General features: G+C 35.5%; 1 protein-coding gene across 5 annotated transcripts in view; it reads right to left on the minus strand.

Moving 5' to 3' along the window:
• The window catches only part of TBC1D4 (TBC1 domain family member 4), a 180,997-nt gene that overhangs the window by 18,923 nt on the left and 136,778 nt on the right, over positions 1–25,296 (minus strand). For 3 of the 5 annotated variants that reach the window (XM_012472048.3, XM_064369130.1, XM_064369132.1), the window contains exons 9-14: positions 24,463–24,537; positions 22,912–23,138; positions 20,966–21,130; positions 9,560–9,720; positions 6,842–7,051; positions 3,223–3,381 (exon numbers count right to left, since the gene is read on the minus strand). In XM_012472048.3, coding sequence (XP_012327471.2) covers positions 3,223–3,381; positions 6,842–7,051; positions 9,560–9,720; positions 20,966–21,130; positions 22,912–23,138; positions 24,463–24,537 — 997 coding nt within the window. The remainder of the gene's footprint in view (positions 1–3,222; positions 3,382–6,841; positions 7,052–9,559; positions 9,721–20,965; positions 21,131–22,911; positions 23,139–24,462; positions 24,538–25,296) is intronic. The other 2 variants (XM_012472049.3, XM_064369131.1) reach the window with 2 other exon arrangements.

The raw sequence follows: 25,296 nt of genomic DNA on the forward strand, positions 1-25,296 counted from the left end.
TGACTGTTTTTTTATGACAAGGGACATGAAGTAAGCACTGGGAGGGACAGAATTCAATCCTGCACAGTGCAGGTAACTTTATTTTACTCACTACAAGTTTTCAGTTTGGACAGATTGAATCTACAATGGGTTCCTTTGCTCCAGCTGGTTAAGGAAAGGCTTAATGGCTGGAATCTCTTCTGACTGAATGCCACAGTTTGTACAAGCTGAAAGTATTACTGTCGGACAGGTGAAAGCAAGCCTCGCTGGCATGATTTATAAGGCCTCCATGATACCGTTCCAAACTACCTTTTTAAGACCCATTACTTCCCAGTCCCTGCTGTATACTAGATGCTTGTGGTCATTTTCATTCCTCTAGTTTTTGCTCCTACTGTTGCCTTTATGGAGTTTCAAGTTCCCTTTCTTGACTATCCATTATATGTCTATTCATCTTTCATGAGAATGAGCTTGAGTGTCACCTTTTCTGCTGAAGCTCTCCCTAACATCTCGAGATGTAATCAGTCCCTTTTCACATACTATTTGACTCATACTATAGCATTACCATATTGGATTACAGTTAGCTCTATGTCTCTTTTCCCTACTTAAATGGTCCTTGAGATTAGCAAGCATATTTTCATCTCTGTATGATAAAATCCAAGAACACACCTTGCTGCTTATACGTTTGTTGAATGAATGAATGAATGACAATACAGAAAATGACATTTTTAGAAGGTAACTATCAGCCCATTAAATGAATCACTGATAACATGAGTGGGCAGTTTTATTATCCATCCAATAATATATGTACGAAAAGTAACTTCATTCCAGTTAAAGAAACATTTCTTGAGCATGCAGTATGTAGCGAAGAATAAAGCAAGGCAGTCAGGATACCTCATTGTTGAGTGATAAAGAAATCCATTCTCAGGAAAATCATCTCATTCATTCATTCTTCCATTCATTCAGTAAATAATGAGTGCAAGATACTGCCCTAGGTGCCAGGTGTGCAGTGGTGGGGTAAGAAAAACATTAAACAAATACATACATAAACATTAAATTATAAATTATGATTAAGTATAATTATGAAAGAGAATGATAAAGGACAATGAATTGATTTTGGTGGGGTGGCAGGGGTGGTGCTCTGAGGAAATGGTATTTGAGGGACCTGAGGGACAACAGAATGCTCCAGGCTTGGAACACAGGTGGCAGTCACTCCAGGAGAAGACCACAAGAATGCCCTGAGATGGACAGAGGAAAGGGTGGAGGAAAGAGGAGTGAGAAGAGGATGGGATGGAAAGAAAGGGAGATGGGAAATGAGGATGTAGAAAGGTAAGAAAGACGAGTAGAGAGGGCTGGAACATTCCATGCAAGAAATAGCATAGGGCAGATCAGCACTCAAAGTGTAACAGTTCAGTGTCTCCAGAGCACACAATACAAGGTAAGGAGAGACAAAAAATTAGATCAGAGAGGTGGAAGGAGAGATTATAGAAGACTGATATCATTTGGCGGGGTCCCCACCCAAATCTCATCTTGAATTTTAGCTCCCATAATTCCCACGTTTTGTAGGAGGGACCTGGTGGGACATAATTGAATCAAAGGGGCAGTTTCCCCCATACTGTTCTCATGGTAGTGAGTGAGTCTCATGAAATCTGATGGGTTTTTAAGGAGAAACCCCTTTCACTGGGTTCTCATTTTCTCTCGTCTGCCTCTATGTGAGACATGCCTTTTGCCTTCCACCATGAATGCGAGGCCTCCCCAGCCATGTGGAACTGCGAATCCATTAAATCTCTTTTTTTTTTTTTTAATTGTACTTTAGGTTCTGGGGTACATGTGTAGATCATGCAGGACTGTTGCAAAGTCACATACATGGCAAGGTGTAAACCTCTTTTTCGTTAGAAATTACTCAGTCTTGGGTATGTCTATATCAGCAGCATAAAAATAGACTAACATAAAGGCCTTGGGCACAGGGCCAAGAAGCTTAAACTGTATCCATTAAGAAATGGGAAGGGCCGGGAGCGTTGGCTCATGCCTGTAATCCCAGCACTTTGGGAGGCCGAGGCAGGTGGATCACAAAGTCAGGAGTTCGAGATCAGCCTGGCCAATATGGTGAAACCCTGCCTCTATTAAAAATACAAAAATTAGCTGGGCATGGTGGTGGGTGCCTGTAGTTCCAAGCTACTCAGGAGGCTGAGGCAGGAAAATTGCAGAGGTTGAGTCTCGGTGACAGAGCAAGAGACTCTGTCTCCAAAAAAAAAAGAAAAGAAATGGAAAGATAAGCACTCCTAAAACATCTTTGAAAGTCATGCCAAAGAATGGTGTAATCTATATCTCACAGACATTCTGTTAACCACTATAGCGTCTCCCAAATAAAGCATTCAATGAAAATCTTTAGGATTTCCTTATCTTCAAGGATAAAGAACACTATATTAAGCTTGTCAATGTGGCAGCTTCAAAATAAATCTTACCTTAATTTAAATTTAACTGTGTAACAGTCTCATACATTAGCATAGGCCTTTAAAACACATTTATTATAGGATTTCTCTGGGTATTTCGGAATTTTATTTTACACCCACGGTTTATGCAGGCCATGGAGATTCTAATTTTAACGTATTTAATCTGAGTCACAGAAATTGCAACTAAAAATTGACTTCTTAGTTTTATTTTTAAATTTAAAATTCTTAAATATCAGGCATCTTATACGGCATAGCAGCAATAAAAGAATAAATGCAATATAATGGCTAAATAAAAGGAACTTCTCCAAAATTATTGAAGAAATGAATGGATGAAAGAAAACTGATTGATTACTTAACCAGGATATAAATCTACATGTAAAAATACATAAAAGTATATATACACATTCATGTAAATATACACATATATGTAAATAATTACTTCTGACCAAATGATGAAAATGAGTCAAGTTTAAAGGACTGAATTATTAATATTTTTATGGCAGTGATCAAAGATTTGTATCAATGCATGCACTTCCTCCTTGGTATATAACACCACCAAGCTGAAAATAGCTGGTTGAAGTAAGCAAAAAAAAAAACAATAGAAAAGGTTTGTGTTACCTCCTCAGAGACAGTCACTAAACTACAGGAAGAAACAAATTACTTCTCTTTTTTTAATAAGCAAAACAAAAGGACAAAATAACATCTGAGCTTCACAAATCAAACAACAACAACAACAAAAATCCCCCAGGCTTTTCTTTTAAAAAAAAAAGATTATTGAGATTATCCCAAATACCTTCTTTAAGAAGAGTATGAATATCTTCCATATCACATCTGATTTTAGCTCTGCAGTTTAACAACTTCTTATCCCAGGTTATTAAGACCTCTTTCTGACACACACCAACTTCTTCATAATCTAATTTAACTTTTCTGGACTGGAGTTCATCTCTGCTTGCTAAGGAAAAAAGAGAGAATTTACATAAGACCAATGTGTTTTTAAAATGCAAAATTTTAAACATTTGATTGCATTTGTAAAACCATACCAAATGACTTTCAGGAATTAACTGGTAATCTACTCTTAAAAAGAAAATTTAAAACAAATTGAGAATACATGAAAGGGATCTCAAGCTTTGAGTCATTTCATGTGAAAAAAAATGAGGAATAATTCCCTAAGGAGGTTTTACTCTGTATCTTACATACAGTAACTCTGCTGAGCATAAAAAGTTAATCATTCTGTAATTTTCCATTTTTTGACAAATGTGACAGATAGACTTGGAAATGATACCTCATATCATCTTAAACACCATGAAAGTGTTAATATTTTATATGTTCCATACGTGAGAAGACAAGGACTTGATTTGAAAAATCTGTAACTATGATAATACGATATATTTTTATAACTGCTTCTGGAGTTATCCACACTGCCCTTAATAACTAATAAAACTAGCTTATGCGTTCCTCTGTTCATTATTTTCTCTTTCTTTTATTTTTGCTTGAGACAGGTTCTCACTCTGTACCCCAAGCTGGAATGCAGCGGTGCAATCATAGCTCAGTGCAGCCTCAACCTCCTAAGCCCCTGTCTCAGCCTCCTGGGTAGCTGGGACTACAGGCATGTACCACTATCCTTGGCTAACTTGACAAATTTTTTGTAATGATGGGATCTCGCGATGTTGCCCACGCTGGTCTTAAACTCCTGGCCTCAAGCAATCCTTCTACCTCAGCCTCCCAAAGAGCTGGGATATCAGGTGTGAGCCACTGCACCCAGCCTTCCTGTGTTCATTTGTAATAAACTTAAAAAGAAAATTTCCTTTCACTGAAGTTAACACTAATTCTACTTTTTAAATAATATAGAATTATCTCTAATTTGATGATCTAACATACATGCCCAGAGCTCATTAAAAGCAATGTCTATAAAAGCAACCAGTATCTTGATTTGGTCTTTATCATGAAAAATTGATTTCAAAAGAGAAGGAAGAACAGAGACAAGCGTATTATTTCTTCTCTTCATTAGGATCCCAGTGGACAGGAACGTCTCAGAGCAATCAGTATTCACGCATGCTCACAGTGCTCGGTCACCTTACCTCCTGCAACACAAATCTTTGTCATGCATCCCAAGTCCCCGACAGCACAAAAATAATAGCAGAATGAAAGTTACTCTTTACTTAGTATGTTTGAAACCATTTCAAAAGACTTAAAATATCTTATTAACAAACTATTATTCAAGCAAGGCAGTAAAAATTCCTACTTAAAAGTCCAGACATAATCTAAAGATAAATTACAGTACAAAACTATTCCTTCTGGATACCACAGATGGCTTTCTAACACTGTTTAGCTTGGCTGTTTGGCTATTTGCTTTATATTTCTCTGATAACCAAATAATTTTTTAAAAGGCATGGGTTTATTAAGGCTAAAAACAAATATACTCCTATACATAACTTTACTAATTATTTTCTTCACAATGGACAAAACATAATACTTCCTTAGAGTTCTTCTCTAATCTTTTCTAGATTATTGTGCATTTAAAATAATCATACACATCTTCTTAAGTGCCAACCACACACCCCGAGGATAAAATGGTGAGTAGGGAGAGTTAATCTCTGCCCTTAACTGTTTAACTAGAAAAGACTGAAGAACTATCAAGAAATAATTATCCATTGGTTAGAATTTTCATAGGTTAAACTATTTTTCATCTTTGTCGTATAAGCAGAGAAACCGAGAACCGATAAACATTTCTGAGAATATAGTCTAAATGTCACCTCCTTTCTTATCCTCTAAAATCTTATAGTATAGCTGACCTCAGAATACACATGTAGCCATTTATATTATAACATTCGTTTCTTTATATTAACACACATAGCTGAGAAATACTGTGGGGTACTGGGGAAAGCCCGAGAACCAGGATGAATAAACCTGAGTTTTGGTACTTGCTCTGCCAGTATGTCACTATCCGACCTTAGGTTAATTCCCTACCTTCCCCAAGCCAGTCACTACTTCTGCTGTAGAATGAAGAATCTAGCTAAGTAATCTCTAAAGCTACTTCTACTTCAAATAGCCTATGATTCTGAAATTATCTTTTGATATTTAATATCAGATTTTATTTGTACATACTCCCAGGTGAAATATAGTATAATGCATTAAATTTTTTGAGGGAATGATGACCATCTTCTTCTTTCAACCTCTTTATTTGAGTTAGTTCAAGATATAACCACTTGCTTACAAATATGAATTCAATTTCTTTTGAAGCCTTTGAAACCTCAAGTGGGCATACCATTTATCATACCAAACTTTTAAAATTATGTCAATGACAATTAATAGCATTTTTATTTAAAAGAAAAGAAGATGTATTTCCAAAGGATATTTAAAATTCTATGTACTTTTTCATTATGCTAACAGCGATTTTTAAAAATGTGCTCTTGCAAACAATATATTGTTCAAATAAAATCTTGAATTGAATCACAGGTATAGAAATGTGGACTACTTGTACTAAAAAAGCTTTATGAAAGACAGCATAATAAAAGCAAGTGAGAGAAATACCTATATTTTACTTGTGCCAATAATCTTAAAAGTCAAATAACCACTTATGTTAAATCTTACATTTTACAAATATAAAAATGAGGCCCTTTCAGGTTAGCTGATTTTCCCAAAATAATGACATTTATACATTTTTTTGGATTTTTGAGCAACTCCTTGCATGTGGTTCTATCAGTACTGGAGTAAATTATATTATTCTTTCAAAGGCTGCAAAACACATTCCAAAGCATTTGGTAATCAAAAACTTAGTAATAAAGTACCTCAAATAGCATAAAAGCTATTATGAATTATTTGATTCTAAATGTAATGATTTGAATGTAATTTTGTTAAACAGAACATTTATAAAGCATTAACAAAAAATAGGAACAGATTTGGCTTAATAGCAGGTAATTATAATTAAATAGTTAAATTGAATACAATGTAAGTAGAATTTATTTGAAATGGACATATTTCTCCTGTTATGAATGTAATTAACCTGAAACTTCAAAATCACACATTCAAAGAAAAAAATTGCTTTCTCATATTTAAGGATTTTTTAGAAGTGACACTAAAATAATAAACTTTTAGTCACATCAAATATATTGATTCCCTATTATCTACATTCTATTTTACCTAAGTATACTCCAAGGGTTTCTAATGTCTTAAATTTATTTAAAATGCAAACCCATTTAAAGCAAAACCCCAAATATCTGAAGCTGACCTGTCCCATGTTATAACTACCTCAAAAAATGGAAATCAACAATTATAATCACTATATATTCATCTTACAGTGAGCTTACAGAACAAAAATGAGTGTGGCTGGTACGTAGGGGAAGAGAAAGATAGGTTTAACCTACACCCTTAAATCACAGCATCATAGCATTTAGTCTGTTAGAATGGCTAACCTTCAAGTTTCTGGTTTTCTTTTTCCATTCGAAGCAACAAGATTTGTTGGTGTATAGCTTTTCTCCACAAACTCCTCAGTTCTTTTGATTTCTTTCTTTCTTCAATCTTTTCTGGGTCATCCTCCCCAGAAAGGAATATAACCAGCGGTTCCTCCTCCATGGTTGGAGAGAGGGGGGACAGTGGCAGCAGCTCGCTCCTGTCCAATCCATCTGCAGAGAAGAACACAGTGAGAGGCATTCCTTAGCAGTAACCGAGACAACACAAGTTTCCCATCTGATCTTCTACACTTAAAAATGTCAAAAGCTGCTTTCCCTATAACTTAGTTTCTGGAACTAATATTTAAATAAATTCACTAGACTGAATTCCCCTTCTGGATTTCCCTGTCATGATGAAACAAAAGTACAGGTCATTTCACCACTTCTTCTTTCTACCCAAAGAGCTCTGTAAGATAGGTGCCCCAAAACCAACTTGCCTTTCCTGAGTCCAACACTTCTGTAATTTACTTACGTATATTCTCTGGCTGTGAGGAACAAGAAGAAGTGGGTAGGTATCAGTGATCTCCGAAGGTCTACCTCAATCATCAGAATCTGTTAGAAGCACAGCCACTGAGCAATGCTGGGCCTGTCCTGGCCAAGCACAGCACTCCCTCTACTCACTCCTCCTGCAACATCTTTTTCTTTTTCAACTTTTATTTTAGGTTCAGGGGTCCATGTGCAGGTTTGCTACATGGGTGAATTATGTTGTGACTCTGGGGTACAGTGTACAAATGACTTCATCACCCAGGTAGTGAGCAGAGTACCTGATAAGTCGTTTTTCAATCCTCCTCCTCCTCCCACACTCCACCCTCACAGGGCTCCCAGTGTCTAATGTTCCCTTCTTTGTTTCCATGTGTACTTAATGTTTAGCTCCTACTTATAAGTGAGAGCATGCAGTATCGGGTTTTCTGCTCCTGCCTTAACTCTTAGGATAATGGCCTCCAGCTGCATCCATGCTGCTCTAAAGAACATGATTTCATTCTTTTTAATGGCTGTGTAGTATTCCATGTGCAACACTCTCTTACAGGCTGCTCATCCTTCCCTTCCTTCCAGGCCATCCTCCATACTACTACCAGTGAGTTTCCTGTTAACAACTAGGAGCACATCTCTTAAGACATTTCAATGGTTGTTTATTTCCCAAGAACAAACTGGGACTAGCATTCAAGTCCCTTCAGATTCTGGTCTCCACTAAGATTTCCTGCCTGATATCTCAATCTCCCATTCTTTGCATCTATCATGCTGAATTTCTCACGATTCTCTCATCTGCAAAGTTCACTCCAATGACTCCAGAGCCTCGTCATTCCTACTTTCTGAAGCATGGTTCTTCCAGTAACAAGTTTAAATAAATACCTAATTGTTCTGTGAAGCTTTTTCTGACCACCTCAGACAGAGTTAACTTCATCTTTAGTAATACCAGTTATTTTCTTGTTTTCTTCTTGTTTTTTTTTCTTTTTTTTATTCACTGACCTCTGCCTTTACTCTTACCATTTACTTCCATATGTTTTATTGCTGTTGTTTTTAAATTTTAATAGCTGGCTCCTTTACTAGCTTTTTGAGTTAAACACTCAGTATAACTAATTTTTGTCCTTCTTGATTTTATGTTAATACACTTATGGCTTTTAACTGCTCCCTAGATCCACTTCAATAGGTAAGGCTCTAATTATAAAATTGTCTTCCTTCTAGTTTCTAAGAGTAGTTTTCTATTCCCAAACATTTTAGTTGTCTTCTAATCCTTGGTTTCTTTCTTTTTTTGGCATTGTGGTCAGAGAATATTCATATAAATGATCATGATTTCAAAAAGATTTACTTAAACATCTTTGTGGACAGGTACATAGTTACATTTTATGAATGTTCCAAGTATACCAAAAATGAATGAGTTTTCTCTATAGGAGGTGAAGTTCTGTATAAATATTGGTCAAGCTTATTCACTTGTGTTACTCAAATATTATCTATATTTAATTTCTAGAGAGAAATATGTTAAAATCTCCTATGGGAGCTATTAATTTAGTGATTTCACTCCAGCATTCTTTTAGTTGTTATTTTCTAGCTCTTACATCATTATGTATGTTCTCATGATTGTTCAATCTTTTTGTCTGCCTCTTTGGATGCTTTTGCTTTAATAAGTCAATTACTCAAAGAGAGCTACCTGTGCTCTCTTTTGCTCGGTATTTGCACAGTGTATTGCACACATTCCTTTATTGTTCAATATTTATATGTCACTTTGTTTTGTGTGCGGCTCTTATAAAAGACTACGTTGCTTTTCTAATAATAAAAGATCTTTGGAAGCTAAGATGGGATGACTGCTTGAGCCCAGGGGTTCAAGGCTACAGTGAGCTATGATTGTACCACTGCAACCCCAGCCTGGGCAACAGAGCAAGGTCCCATCTCAAGGAAAAAAAAACAAAACAGAAAAAGAAAAAGGACATACAACGTCTTTCCTAGCATGATCATAGCTCCCTCAACAAGTACAGGTTTTTGGAAACTCTCTCACTCATTCACTCATTGAACAAGTTGAATGTCTAATGTTTTCTAATGATACCTGAAAGGGAAACCACTGTATCACACACAGAAAGTTGTTTCTACACTGTAATCACTTAAATCTCTTTATACACCGCATTTGCATTCCATTAGCTAATTTCTGACACTCACGAGGAGCAATTCCTTAGGGAGTACCACACAGACCTTGCTGCTGCATTGCTGAGGGAGATTTGTTCATGGGAGAAGCAACCCTGAGGAAAATGCGCTGCCGCCAGGAGATCCTGCGAGGAGTGACAGAGGTTCCTCCCACGCTTAGCGACTCATTGCTGCAGGAAGACGAGGTCCTTTTCCTCCCTTCTCCATCACTGTAGAAAGCAAATAAATATATCACTTGTAAGGTGAGCTGCCCATCATGGCACTTCACAACCAACTGGTAGCACAAGCCATTCACAAGTTCTGCCACAGACAAGCACAAGCCACAGGCAACATGGAGCAATGCGTCACCAGGCACACTGTCACCCAGGCCACCACATTTTGGGGAAACTGCAATCTAGGCCACAGCCCAGTCATGAGAAGCTCCCCTGTTTCTACTCATTCCTTAGCAGCCAACCAGTCCCAGTTCTGATCTGAGGAACAGAAGCACTTGTAAGGAGGAGTATACGTTGCTTAAGTCATGAACTCATGCTTTGCTAAGGAAATCACATGAATAGCTTATTCGAAACAAGGTAAATATTCCATAAAAGGCTCACAAAGAGCTTCCGTTAGAGCTCTTATAGAATAGGTCAATAAAGACTGTTTCTAATGGCCTATGACTCAAGATCTGTCTCCTAATTGTCAGCTACCAATAGCTGGATCATGGCAAAAGATAAACTGAATACAGGCAGAAGAGTCAACCTTGGGATTATTGTTAGGTGACATACTAAGAAAAAACTAGGGTCAAATAAGATTGGATAGCTAAGTTAAAATATAGATCTTGTTATATTTTTATTGATTCATTTATTTTGTGAGATAAGGTCTCATTTTTTCACCCAGGCTAGAATGCAGTGGTGTGATCACAGCTCATTGCAGTCTCGACCTCCCAGGCTCAAGAGATCCTCCTGCCTCAGCCTCCAGAGCAGCTGAGACTACAGGTACACGCCACCACACCTGGCTATTAAAAATAAAATCTTTGTAGAAACAAGGTCCCACTGTGTTCCCCAGTCTGGTCTCAAACTCCTGGGCTCAAGCAATTCTCATGTCTCAGCTCCCAAAGTGCTGGGATTAAAGGCATGAGGTACCACACTCAGACTGTTAAAAAAATGTAAACAGATTTCTTTATAGCAGAACTGGTTAGAGACTGTTAATATACTGGCATGCATTGTACCTCTCCAACAGGGAAATAGTGTATAGAAATTCCCCAACTTATTGAAATTAACTGACTCTAGAATCACCTCCCTCAATTTTTGGAGGGCAGGGAGTGGTGTCACATCATTCTATATTAGTGCATGTGAAAATTCTGTATTAGTCATTCTACTCTAAAAATTTCATTTCCTAGAAAAGACCACTCTGAGTTATGCCAGACCTATCAACAGAAAAGGTCAGTATGACTTAAAATTATTTTTGAGACCAACTATGCTGCTGGAAGACCTCACAATAATTGTTACTGTTAGTGGCAGGAGTATCTTACATTTTTAAGTTTCACAGTCTGAGTTTGCCTGAGAGAATGATGAGGATACCAATATTTACAAGTGGTGATACCAGCAAATGAAGGTATAAATAAGACTTTTGATGGAATCAAAAAGGACAGTTCCGAGGTCAGAAATAAAGCTCATCTAGACAAGCCACTCTCAGATACTCAAAGGAACTCAATAGTGTTGAGGCAATTAATAGTGAGAAGAACAATTCAGCACCTGCCTATCATCTCTTTATTTACTCAGGTAATTCAGGTAGTTCTAGTCTGGATCTATTTTATGCAAACATTACTTCTGGAATAGCTAAATTAAAGTAGAAAAAAAAGAGTTCTGAGCTGCTATGCAGACAGCAAGTATTATAATGTGATACTTTAGAAAGTACAGTACTTGATACATATATCTCAATATAGTCAAACTGGTTATTATGTATCCAGGATAACATTATAACCCTAATATGTGTCCACTGTTCAAGACTCCCTGAGGCAGTGGCCAGTGCCATGGCTCACCACCTGTAAACCCAGCACTTTGGCAGGCCAAGGCAGGTGGATCACCTGAGGTCAGGAGTCCAAGACCAGCATGACCAACATGGTGAAAGCCTGTCTCTACTAAAAATACACACAAAAAAAAATTTAGCCAGGCATGGTGGCAGGTACCTGTTATCCCAGCTACTCAGGAGGTTGAGGCACAAGAATCTCTTGAACCTGGGAGGTGGAGGTTGCAGTGAGCCGAGAATGTACCACTGCACTTCAGCTTGGGTGACAGAGTGAGACTCCATCTCAAAATAAAATAAAATTCTAATAAAAAATTAAAAAAAAAAAAAAACTCCCTGAGGCTGGGCATGGTGGCTCATGCCTGTAATCCCAGCACTTTGGGAGGCCAAGGTAGGCAGATCACTTCAGGTCAGGAGTTTGAGAACAACCTGGCCAATATGGCAAAACCCTGTCTCTACTAAAAAACTCAAAAATTAGCCAGGTGTGGCTAATTACACAACTGTAATCCCAGCTACTCAGGAGGCTGAGGTGGGAGAATCACTTGAAGCTGGGAGGCAGAGGTTGCAGTGGGCCAAGATCACACCACTGCACTCCTGCCTAAGCAACAGGGTGAGATTCTGTCTCAAAAAAATAACAAAACTTCCTGAAATATTGAAAAAAAAAAATATATATATATGCATATATATATATATATATATATATATATATTTACCTTTGCCTTTATTTGCACTTTGGAAAATATTAATGCAAGTATTTCCCTTTTAAAAATATGATTCAAATGTTCTGTATATAATTACATCCCAATAAATACTGCTGAAGTACTCAGTACCTTCATTTTTATAACATGATCTTGCTGGCAGTTACTTGCTAAATGCCCTGTTCATAGGAATATTTCTAGCTTCTAGTGTAGTAATGAGCAAATAATAAGCACTCAATAATTATCCACTGAATAAAATAATATTTTATAAAACTAAATGAAACATTAACTCAGAAGGTTAAGTGAAATAGACAAAAATATTGGCTCGGCTAACATGTCAGGAATAAATAAAAGATCTACCTTCTTAAAACCCTTTATTGGGAGTCCTGACTTTAAGTCTTTCTGGCAGAAAGCTCTAATAGCTTTGTCTCTTGAATGTATGTTCTGAACTGTTGATGGCACTGGTAGGTATAGACCACGACAATGCTATTAATGAAAAACAAAAAGCATATTTTTTCTAGTAAATGTTATTTATTTCCTACATGAAGGCATCTAATTTATAATTTAAGCTTTGAAAGCTAAATGAAATCCTTATTTAAATGCACTTATTTTCAATGCCCCACAGGGCAAAAGTTAACAAATATTAATTTCTCTTGACTTTTAAAGTGCTCTAACAAACCAGAGTTGACCAAATCAAAGGATTCTGAAATGTTTATATTTTAATGCTGGAATTAATATAGCTTTTAAGAATCACCTTCCAATTCACTGCTAATGACATATCAAGTATTTAGAAGGTACTAAAAATAAAACTGGGTTGTACCCATATCACTTTCATGATTGCCTGTAAAATACAAGGTTTGGGGGGGGAATATGTTATAAAAGAGGTACATACGGTACTTACATTAGCCCATGGATATGTATTTGGAAATTTCATAAATCTAAAATTTTAAATCTTATCATATAAATAAACTGCCCAGTGACAAATTTTTCTCCCATGTCTAGAATTTAATGACTAGTAATAAGCCAAAAAATTAGCAGTCAAAATAGAAGATAATAATATACTGAAAAGAAGAACTTACATAACATACCACTGACCCTTTATCTTGTACTAAAAATCGACATCTTGAAAAAGCAATTGGTTGCTGAGATATGGCAAAAGCAGCTCTGCTTTTAATAAGAGAAGATCTGTATTCAGAAGTCAAGTTCCCAATAAAGGTTTAAGCAGTCAGTGCAATTATGCAACTTATAGTAGTTTCCTGTTTGATTTACATTTAGTCAGCAATCTGACATTCTTAAGGTGGCAATTGCAAGAATCAAAACCACATGAAACACTTCATCAAAATTCCTATAACCCAGCTTAGAAACTACACTGGGATGGGGGCAGGGAGTTTAATTCTTTCGGTTTGTTTTTTATTACAACATTAGTTATTCACACTAACGTCTCCTTTAATTAAACTTAGGTAAGCAAGCATAATGTGTCTACTTTTTGAGTAAAAATAAAAACAAGACAACATGTGTTTACCATAATAATAATAAAGCTAAGCCTCTCAGAAAGCACTTGCTTCATGCCGGGTATCGACTGTTCTAAACATTTTACAAGTATGAATTAATTTCATCCCCACAGCAGCCTTACAAGGTAGGTGTCATTACTACTTCCATTTTTAATACTAAAATAGAAAGAGGTTAAGTAACTTGCCCACAGTTACACAGATAATAAAGTGAAGGAGCCAGGATTCAATCCTAGGCGGTCCAGAATCCAGACATTAGGCACTGCAGCTTATCCTGCCAGTGTAAATACTCTTTACATTCATTTTGAACAAAGCTCTATAGGACCCCAGAAACAAACCTATCGGGAACCTCAGGATCCTTTGCATTTCTGGTGAAAAATTAAGTCTCCAGTTAGCACTAAGCCTCTTGGTTGGGTATCTGTCTTTCCATTTTTTAATGCATTAATTTTATAACAGCAGAGAAATAACTTCAGAGTACTATTAGGTGATCATTTATGTAAATGTCTCATCTCTTTTTCTTTGCTTTGAAATAATTACATTCCAAAAATGTATATACTTTTTATTGTAAATAGGAGGACCAAATGAAAAACACCTTAACTATACATACACTGGTATTTTAATCATCTTTACATTTTTAAAATGATGAAACAAATTATAACCATTCCCTTATGTTTCCATAAAATCTTTTTCCTTCTTCTTTTGTATTTGGGAATCTAAACATGTGTATTATAAAACTGCTTCCCAAGTGACATATTCAGGAAAAGTATTCTGTGCCAGCATCACCTCTCAGAAATTCACAAAGTTAAAAATGAATATCTAAGAAGGAAATATATCTTGGAAAACTTCCACCCATTTTTGATTGGTATATTGCATATATGCTCTCTCTTATTACTCACCAATTAATTAAGAACCACAATTCATTAACAAAAATTAAGACTTTATATGGGGAGAAAATATCCCATATTACGTGTATCCCCCAGTATAGGATAGGAAAGCTATTTCCAAGTCCTTTGTATACAGCATCCATCAAATGCTTTGGTTATAATATGAACTTGTCAAGGCTTCAATTTAACCTTTAACATATCCTTGAACAAGCAGTTATAGCCTTTACCAGATCAACTCTTAAATTAGTATCATATTCCTTATTTTAACACAGAATTGTAAAGCCTACTTGCCTGCTTTAAAAAGAATTAATTCATTGACTATTGTACAGAATGAAGGTGCTCTAATGACCACTCATAGAGACTCAACTTTAAGAAGAATGGAGTCAGATTTTACTTCCTGCCAGGGCAACATAGATACACTTTGCACAAAGGTAAACTCTTCTGTCAGGACGAGTCTTACAAAGGTGGTGTTCTGCTCATCAGCAACCTGCCTCCTATCCCCCAGCCCTCTGGCAGCCAGCTGAAACTCCCAGCAACTGCACTTCAGCCTGAGTGACACAGCAAGACTCTATCTCTAAAGTCCAAATAAATGACTACAAACTGGCTAAATCTACATCTAAATCACAATGAATTACAACATAAGATAGATATCAAAACTTGATTAGTGTGATAGCAACTATTGAACAGAAAGCAGAAAAAGCCTTCTCTTTGTAAGCCTTAAGAAAGGCTAAGTGGAACAATATAGGAATGAAACCATATTTTTTCTAAAGGATCCACAGTACAATTTAACTCATAATTGCATCAGGTACACTAGTTTATATAGGTTCTGGCTTTCGACTGCGTACATGTCTGTTATCGTATGGAAAATCTTTATTAATTAAATAAAATTGAGATTAACCTATTCTAGTGGAAATCAATATATAGTATTTGACCTATGAGTCAAAAGAGATATATTAATCAGTGGAACAACACGTAGATAAAAGAAGGAGAAGAACAAAGAGTTTTTATTTCCTAAACTCTACACACTGCAGATTTTAAGTTTAGTATATTGGAATTTAAAACATCTCTGGGTATCTCATATGTTTATTTATATCCTGATTACCTAAGCTGAAAAAAAAATCAAGTGAAATATAAAACCTCTTTGGGGTTCAATCTAACCATGTGTAAAATAAGGATATCGTAGGCTAGATTATCTCTAAAGTAATAAACAGACCTAAATCCATACCTGTAGCAAAACCTAAAAGGGCACAAGGCAGAACTAACATTTGCATTAGACTTTTAGGAATAGATAAGAATATTATTTAAATGGTCTTATACCTAACTATGACTGACACTTGCTAATTACAAATCTCAAAAAGTCACTTTCTAATCTTATTGTTGCCAAAATAATTTCCTGAGGATTTTATCTCCTTGAACATCTCATTCTAATGCAATACTTAATATTTTTATAGCAGCTACATAAACATCTAAATAGTGGCCCCAAATAGGAAGATGAGCATGCATCTTTTTCACTGGGCTCATGAAAAGAGCAACACGTAGAAACTGGAATAAAGCAGAGGACAGTTATTTGCAGTGGTTGTTCAGCAGTGATTCTGCATGTTTGTCACAAAAAAAGCATGTGAGTCAAGAGATGTCATCACAGATGTAGTCACACTTCCATAATAAGGAACTAGGTGTTTTCTGTGTCCAGACAAATGGGAGATCTGAATGGCTTTAGCAGTGTCCCAAAGTGACCAACATGACAGGAATTTAGGTGAACAGAATAGATTAATCCTCTTCAATTGAAAAGCAGATTCAATTTTGGGAGTATGTTTCTTTTAGGATGCTCATTTCTGCATCTTCTTGGCATTTGGAATAAACTCCACTTAGGTACATATGTACCCCTTAACTAGCAACTTCACTTCTATTAATTTAAAATTAAAATTAGGCTTTGGTGGAAGGCCACAGCACAGCTTTAAGGAAATTACAGCATGGAATAGAGTAGAAACAGGATTTCTGTTTGCAATCAACATTTTACATAGTAATTCATGGTCTCTTATTACACCAAAGGTCACATTTTCCCTACTATATAGACCTCAGAGCACTCAGAAAGATGGCATGCATTCAGAAGACAAACAAAACTGCTTTTTAAACTAATGATGATGTTCAGTTGGAAGAATTTGTGAATTTTTTTAAATAAAAATATTCAGACCTCTAATCACCTTGATTCTGAAGCAGTGTCCTGTCTAGTACAACAGGAAAACAAGGAATGGAATTAGCACATACAGAGAGATATGTCCAAATCAGGATTCAGAATAAAAGGCATTCCCCGTAAATCATCAATAAGTCATGGTACGGTTACTTCAATAATGAACCACAATAAATAATTACACTTTTTTTTTCACAGAATAAAGAGAAATATAAAACAAAAACTTTACCACAAAGTACTTCATCATCAAAGATTTTATTTTCTCATTGAAAAGTTTTATAAGTAAATAGAAATCATAGCTATCATTTATTTTTTTGACTGTCATTTACTTCTGAGCAATGAATTTCAATATAAATAAAATTTTAAGTACAGGCTTAAAACCTGAGAAGCAATTGTAACAAGTAACAAATACGCCTGTGATAATAATACTTAATAAACAGATGTTATAAAAATATACCATATCACCATATAGAATTATAGTTTAACTACTAAACAATGAAATAACATTAAACTTTAAAAAATTAATTCACAGTAAGGTTAAAAAAAATACACCCATTCCCTCTCCTCTATCATTTCAGTTATATGCAAATAAACCTACTAACCAACTATTAAAAAGATCTTGGCTCCTTTTTCTCAGCCTGCTTAAAAACAGTAATCTAACATGTTTTCAGTAATTCAGGATAGCGGTCCTGGAAAAGGATGCTTAATCTGAATTTCAAATTTCAAATTAATGTGCTTTTAAAAAAAAAATAGTATTGTTAACCTATCTCCTACCCTATCCTATTTCCCTGCTTGACTATGCATATTTAGAAATCCATTTTATGCAACTGATAAGATATTAGGTTCTCCAGTAACAATAAAATTATAACTGACAGTACTATGAACCTTCTCCCCTCACTGTTCTGAATAGTTCCAGATAGCATGGTAATTATGTATACATGATATTCTCTTTAAAACAAGTGATAATGAGAATGTAGAGTTCAGAAGCCAGTGGGGTTCAGAAACCATGCTTTTGAATATCCTTTCTCTTTGGAAATATACCCTAAAGTTTTAAGAGTAAAGGGACACGATGCATGCAAGTTATTCACAAATGGTTTAGAATGAGGAAATATAGATATGCATATATATGTATGTATATATATGTAAATGGACCAAAAATTATAACGCAAATGTAGCAAAATATAAAAAATTGATTAACCTGAATAAAGGGTTAACAGGAATCCTCTGCAATATTTCTGCAACTTTAGTATAAATTAGAAATTATTTCAAAATACAAATTTAAAAATTCTCCAAGCTTCTAACTAGTAAATTTATGTCAAAGTGACTTACTAGTTGAGATAAACCTATTAAGAGAGCAATTTTACTACTGTGTAGATATTCATCAATAATGTATATGTAGGTACACTTAAAGACATGTTCAATAATAGTGAAGACAGGACTCTTCAAAGCCAAAAACCTAGAAACAACCCATATGTCTATTTACAAAAGAATGGAAAAATTGAGATATATTAAATGGAATACTATATACCAATAAAATGAATGAAATAAATGCTCATTAAAACAGGAATAAATCTCACAAACGAATGTCAGTAAAAGATGCAAAATAAAAGAATATAGGCCGTATCATTCCATTTACATAAAGTTCAAAACCAAGCACAGCTAATCTAGGATATCTGAGGTCAGCATGGGGATGGTGATTAGATGGGGAAATGGGAGGAGCCACAGGCATGCTGCTAGCATTCCATTTACTGACTGGGGTGAAGGAAAAACAGTGCTGTTCACTCTGTGATAATCCACTGAACTGTGTGCTTTTAATTGGTGTTCTTTTCCGGGAAAACAATTTTTTTCAAGTATAATTTTGGCCTATTGATTTTATGCTGTCAAACTTAAAAAGTATAGAGAAGGGTACAAAAAAGTACTCTCAGATTTTTAGAATTGCATACAACCAAGAAAACATTAAAACGTACAGAAAACAATGATTTTTAATGATCTTAGAAATTTAAAAGTTTGCCATATATTTCAATTTAGCACTTCAAACAACACAGCTTCAACAAGGTGAAATTTTTCAACCCGAAACTAATGTGTATTTGCCCTGTGACTTCAATATCCTTATATTAGAATGAGGTCTGGAGGGCTTTGGGAAGCTACTGGCAAAACTAATACAAACAACTAAGCAGGAACTCCTGAAAGCAAATGAATAACCTTATGTTAAACAGTATGAACAATCAGAAGCCACCACTTCTGTGCTTTACATCCTAGTCACAGCTAACCTTTGATCTTCTTAATGGCCTGGTTCACTCAGGAAGGAAACTGGCATTCCCCACATGCTCACTTTAACCAAAAATAACAATAAGAAAATGCAAATAGGTTTGGTTGAAAGTGTTGTGTTCTTATTAGCAGGCAGGATTACAGAGATAAGGCAATTGATATCTTTATGTATATTCCTGGTTTTCTAAATTCATTTCATATTCTATATATCTTACACTAGTTTTGTGGTTATTTCCTTTAAAATTTCCTCCATAAGGTTGTTCTTGAAAGCACTCTACAGTAAATTGTTCATATACTTTCTTCACAATAAATCAAATTCAATGTTTGAACATGACTTTGTACTAATTCAGAGGAAAGTTCGGGATCAAAATTATATTAATCCAGTATTGGTTATCTTTCTTTCTTTCTTTTTTTTTTTTTTTTTGAGACGGAGTTTCACTCTTGTTACCCAGGCTGGAGTGCGAGTTTCACTCTTGTTACCCAGGCTGGAGTGCAATGGCGCGATCTCGGCTCACCGCCTCCTGGGTTCAGGCAATTCTCCTGCCTCAGCCTCCTGAGTAGCTGGGATTACAGGCATGCGCCACCATGCCCAGCTAATTTTTTGTATTTTTAGTAGAGATGGGGTTTCACCATGTTGACCAGGATGGTCTCCATCTCTTGACCTCTTGATCCACCCGCCTTGGCCTCCCAAAGTGCTGGGATTACAGTGGTTATCTTTCTTAAAGTGAAAAAAAGGCATACATGAACAAAAGACACTCAGAGATAATTCAAGAATTAGTCTAATTTAACTAGTGAGTGAGAGCTACCTAGTTATCTGTTAACTTTTAGCATTTCCTGTGTCTAAGATAAATAGGCCAAAAGAATATTCAAGAAGATGTTAACGGCACACAGGCTAGTGGATAACATATATTCCTCTAATGACAACAAAAATTGCCAATTATTAAACAATGAAAAACAACCCAAATATCCATCGGCAAGAGAGTGAATAAACTGCAATGTATGAAATGGAACACTATACAGCAATAAAAATGAATGTCAAGTTATATACAGAAGCAGGAATGAAACTCACAAACATCTACTCCACCAACAAATTTAGAAAGGTTCCCAACTAAGCCCACTACTTTCTAGAGGCTGCAGCACTCCGCTAAGAATTTGAGTGATCAATATTATTGCATGTATAATTTCAATTGTTTTAAAAAGTGATTCTCCAAAAACCACTTCATCTAATTTTGTGTTACTAAAAGAACAAGCAGTAAGATTTAACAGGCTATACATTTTCCATACTGGGGATAAAAACACAACAAAATAGAATGTTCACAAGATTCAAGAGATCCCTCATAGATTCCATATCCTATCTCAGAGTTGCTATCAATATGATCTTGAAACCATTGTGTGATTTATATTGAGATTTAGAAAAGTCTGTCATTGAAAACTCAAAGAAATGCCTAGGAAATATTCTATATACTTAAAAATAAAGATATTATTGTATCTATTTATTTAGTACAGTTGTTTTCAATCAGTGGCCTTTGAATTCCATTAAATATGTCTAGAAAGGTCAAGAAAATAAAAGGCATGATTAGGGAAGCTTTGCTTAGTATATGTCAGCATCAATGTGCTAACAATACAAAGCTTAGACTTTGGAGTTTGAGAAAAAGAAACACACAAACAATACAAAAAAACATAATTCAAAAGATAATCATGTCATCAAAAAGCTTTAAAACTACTGGTGGAAAAGTTTTCTTAATAAAATTAATTGGAATTGAAACCAATATATTAGAAACAGATTAGAACAAGCACAACATGGGGATGCATAAATGTCACTCCAAAATTAACCACTTTTTAGTAACATATCAGCATATCACTGCAGAAAATTTCGCTTTGCAAACAGAGGACACTGATCTCACCTGATTTCATTTTCATACTGTGGGGACAGTCTACCTGAATTCTGGTAAAAGCTTTTCAGGAAAGAGGGGGCAGTGAAGGAAGGGGCAGAGAAGGAAGTGTGAAGACTTGGAAGACTGGAGGAAGAATTACTCTCCTTGTGCATGCGTCGAACTGACGAAAGAGTGCTGAGTACAGAAAATACAGCAAATTTGTCTTAATTTATATTTTGGCAAAATCTTCATTCACTATGAAAAAGCATATAAACAGGTTCTTGCTATTGATTTAATCTTTCCTAAGGCTCAGGGCTGGATCTTACATTTAAAAAAAAAAAGCATGCAGTTCTCTATTTAGATAACTATGACCAAATTTCATTCTCTCATAATTTGAATTCCTTATCTGTGCAGTATTTCTAAGCATCTGTGTTTGTCTCTAAAAAATTCTTAACAACGTGAGGACAAAAAGTATTTGTTTTCACATGCAAAAGATACTTCAAGGGAAAAAAGTAGGAAAGCACAAATAATTACAGGAAACAAGTTCCAGAAGGAAAGACTGATTATCACTAGTTCAAAGACTTTGACTATTTTAAAGATATAAACCCTTCTAAATACTTAAGAACAACATGTTTGGTTGTTGGAAGTTATCATAATGCCTTTGGCTTAACAAACATTGTTGTCCGTGTTCTTTCCTGAAGACAGTGGAATTGTGCCACTATGGTTGAACTGAAAGCCCAAAATCTAGAAAATTCTTTCCATAGCAAGTTTTCACAATGACACAGACAGCATCTTTTTATAATGATAGAAATTGTTTGAACTGATACATTATAAAATGTGGAAAACAGAGGGAAGAATTAAGGTATTTATCGTCTAAAATGATTGATGTCTTTCATTCTTGAAAATATTTTTTCCTAGGGAAAAAAGAGTTATATTGTCTTGAGTAAATATAAAGGAAGTGATCATTTAAATATCTTGATATACATATGAACATTTAATATCCTTTACACACACACACCCCAAAAAAAAAATCTGAGAATAATGAATTCTGTTAACTTTATTTTTGTATCGTAAAATATCTCATTTTAAAATTTTGAAACATTCAGAAAACAACAATGAAAATAAAACCTTAAAAGAAATGCTGGCAAAGTTGATAACACCTGATATAAAAATTAGCCTTCTCCTTTCACATCTAGTTGTATTTTTTTTTTCTCTCCAACCAGCATATTTACTTAACCCTATTTTCTGTATCAGGTTCATAGGTAAAGAAGAAAAACAAAATGAGTTCTAAGATATAAATTTGATCTGTGTTACACAGGAAGAAGGAAATCATTCCAAGTTTATCTTCTTCACTGTTTCTCACCAAATGTCAAACAATGTTTTGTTAAATTATGTTTTAAATATCATATAAGATCATTTCTAGTGGACACTGCCCATCAATTATGGTATATATAGTCTTCTTGATAGATATCACCTTATTCTAGATACAATCGATAACTATTTTCATATTTAGCTTTAATTTATTATGTAACAAAATATAATCAAATATTATCTCATGTATGAAAGCAACTTATGTGACTTTTAAAACGCTGGTATTTTATTGTAAGCTAACAGGAAGTTCTACTGCTATGTTATTTTCAAATCTGCTGACTTTGTTTCTCTAGAATCATCGTCAAGACACTGAGTAACGTGTCATCGGCAGATTTCAGACAAAACAATTGCATGGTTATCTTGTTTTTTCCACTTTTCTAAAAGGAAAAAAAAAGGGTTTCCACCCAAATGAATTAACTCTTCTTTTTGGGTATGCCTTAACCTTGCCTGTTTCCCCTAGTAAATGAGGTAACTTAATTTGTTTTTATGATGTTTCTCAAAACTAAAAGTTGGCTACAGCATAAAGTCACAATCTGCCTCCGGAGTAATCAAAACTGTGTGCCATGAGAATCTAGGTCACATTCTGGAGAGAGGGTCAGACTCACCTGCACTGTTCGCTGGAGCTCTGCCTCAGCAGAGGGGAACGTACACCCTGAGACCTCCCATCCTGCAAATTCAGCTTTCTCTTTGTACTTGAAGGTGGGTGGCTGAACGTGTGTGCCCGTCTTCGAAACTGCGGGGAGTCAGAATCCTCTTCCGGAAACGTTTGCCAAGCTGAGGACAGTGGGGATGCTGGCGGTGTCCCTGGTGGAGAGTCCCCTGGTGAGTAGTCCTGAAACACAAGCAGAAGGGAGACCCTTATTTCCCATGTGGATCATGGCAGACCTGCTAAAACACAGAGCACTCAAAAGTGACAGTGTGCCTCATCTTCCTCCTGAGTCATGACAAAACTGTTTTTCTCCCCCTTTTACTCAGTTTATGCTGTAGGCTAATCAGTATCACTACAACCCATTATCTTCTGATAAGCAGCTATAATCAGTAGCACCACAACTCACTTATCTTCAGATAGACAGCTGTAAGAGCCGTAAAGACAGGCCAGAAAGTGAAAGGGATGACAAAAAAGCAAAAGGTATTCTCTTCCCTGACACTTGGTGGTGAAATGCTATAGCTACTGTACTTCTCTCACTGTTGCCAGAAAGATGAAAAAAGATCATGACCAAAAGAGGGTGGAGTCTGTGTTTCCGGATCTCCTGGCTTCTGTGACATATCAATTGCATGCTTCCTGAACTGCCAAAACAGTATTACAATGCCTAAGTGTCCAAGTCTCATGGCAAAGTCTTCCGGAAAATAAAGTCTGTTAAGTATCTTCCCTCACTGTGGATGTTTCTATCCAATTACATGTTCCCTGAGGTAAATTTCTTTTAAAGCACATGAAAAACAGGAAATGAATGAAAACCGAGCTATGCTGGAATGCGTCTCATATTGCATGGGTAGACATCATAAATCTTTCCATTTAGACAGGTATGCTGTTAAAACTTTCCAGAATGGGCACCACTGTAGAAATGTTTAGCTTGATAAACATGGGTTAGTGATAATAGGCTCATAGCTGGAACAAGTCCCCACTTCCTTCAACAGAAAGTGGAATAGAAATATTTTAACATATTTCCACTTAAAAAAAATAGGTTGCATGTGCCTCAGGTGATATGCTGCACTGCAGGAAACAGGAAACTAAACCTACTGAGAGTTGTCAATGAGATAAAGAAGATCCCAGTGTTGCAGCTAAAATGATAAAAAACAAAAATGAGGGGGAAAAGTAACACGGGAAGGGAACAAAAAAATCACTGTACAAGTATACTAATTAGTAAGATATGGCTCATTTTTATAAGGCTTTGGATCAATAGTTGATCAAACACTGTTGTCCAAAGCATACTATCTCTAAACAATAAAAAGCCTAACAGAGCACAGTTAGCCTGTAAGGGAATAAAGAGCTACATGCTAATGCCTAGAATCTTCTTTTTTAAAATAATGAAGTCTCATATATTTATTTTTTAAAAAGCCAGAAAGCATTCATAATAAAATAATGGAGCATGCATATTACCGTATCAGTGCTGACTTTGTTAAGCTGCAATTAGTGTAAACGAGCTGTAGTTAGATACCTTCTCTGAGGCAAGACTGTTGGACCGTTCAAAACTGTCCACACTTCCCAGCCGACCTCTCATTCTGTTAGCTCCCTGAGTGAAAAGAATAAAATGAAATGCTTTATGTGATCTAAAATTTTACTTCAAAACTATAAAAGGTAGTTCCAGGTGGTTTCTTAATGTTAGCATTAAATTAATCCTTTTGTGGCTCACTCAAATCTGTTGGCTATATTAATAGTCATTACAGCATGGTAAAAAGAACTATTCCTGATCTATTTCCATTATTTCTAAATCAGCTGTTAGGTAACTAGATACTCAGACCAAGCTTTTTTGAAGTTAGTTTGGTTACAGGATTACGTATTATTCATCTATAAGTCCAGTGAGGGCCCTATTAACTCTGCTTCAGATTCAAATATGGAAGATACAGCAGAACAAACAAAAACGCTATGCAGAAAATGATTTAATGCATATAACCTAGATCAACACACCATAATTCACATTATAGGATTATAATTATCATCTGTTAAAAACAACATAGAAGAAAGCACATTCTAAAATTTATAGGTTTTGTTTCATTCATTATTGCATAATGTAAAATGGTTTCAATAAATCATTTAATTCTGGAAGACTCGACATCAGTCTGCTTCAATACTGGTGAATTGGTTATCGATCTTTTTTCACACAGTCCTTTTGTGTGAATTTTATAAACGACCTCAGAAAGAGATCTAAGAGATCACCTAAGATCTAAGAAACCCAAGAACCCACGAGATCATTTTGTCTGTTCCCCTCACTTTAGGAAGACACTGAGGTCAACTATAGAAGGAAAGCGGATACAAGTCAGGTTGGAAGCCT

This window comes from Aotus nancymaae, unplaced genomic scaffold, assembly GCF_030222135.1.
Source record: "Aotus nancymaae isolate 86718 unplaced genomic scaffold, 86718_ANA_hifiasm-v0.15.2.pri h1tg000088l, whole genome shotgun sequence".
In the NCBI taxonomy this organism is placed as follows: Eukaryota; Metazoa; Chordata; class Mammalia; order Primates; family Aotidae; genus Aotus; species Aotus nancymaae.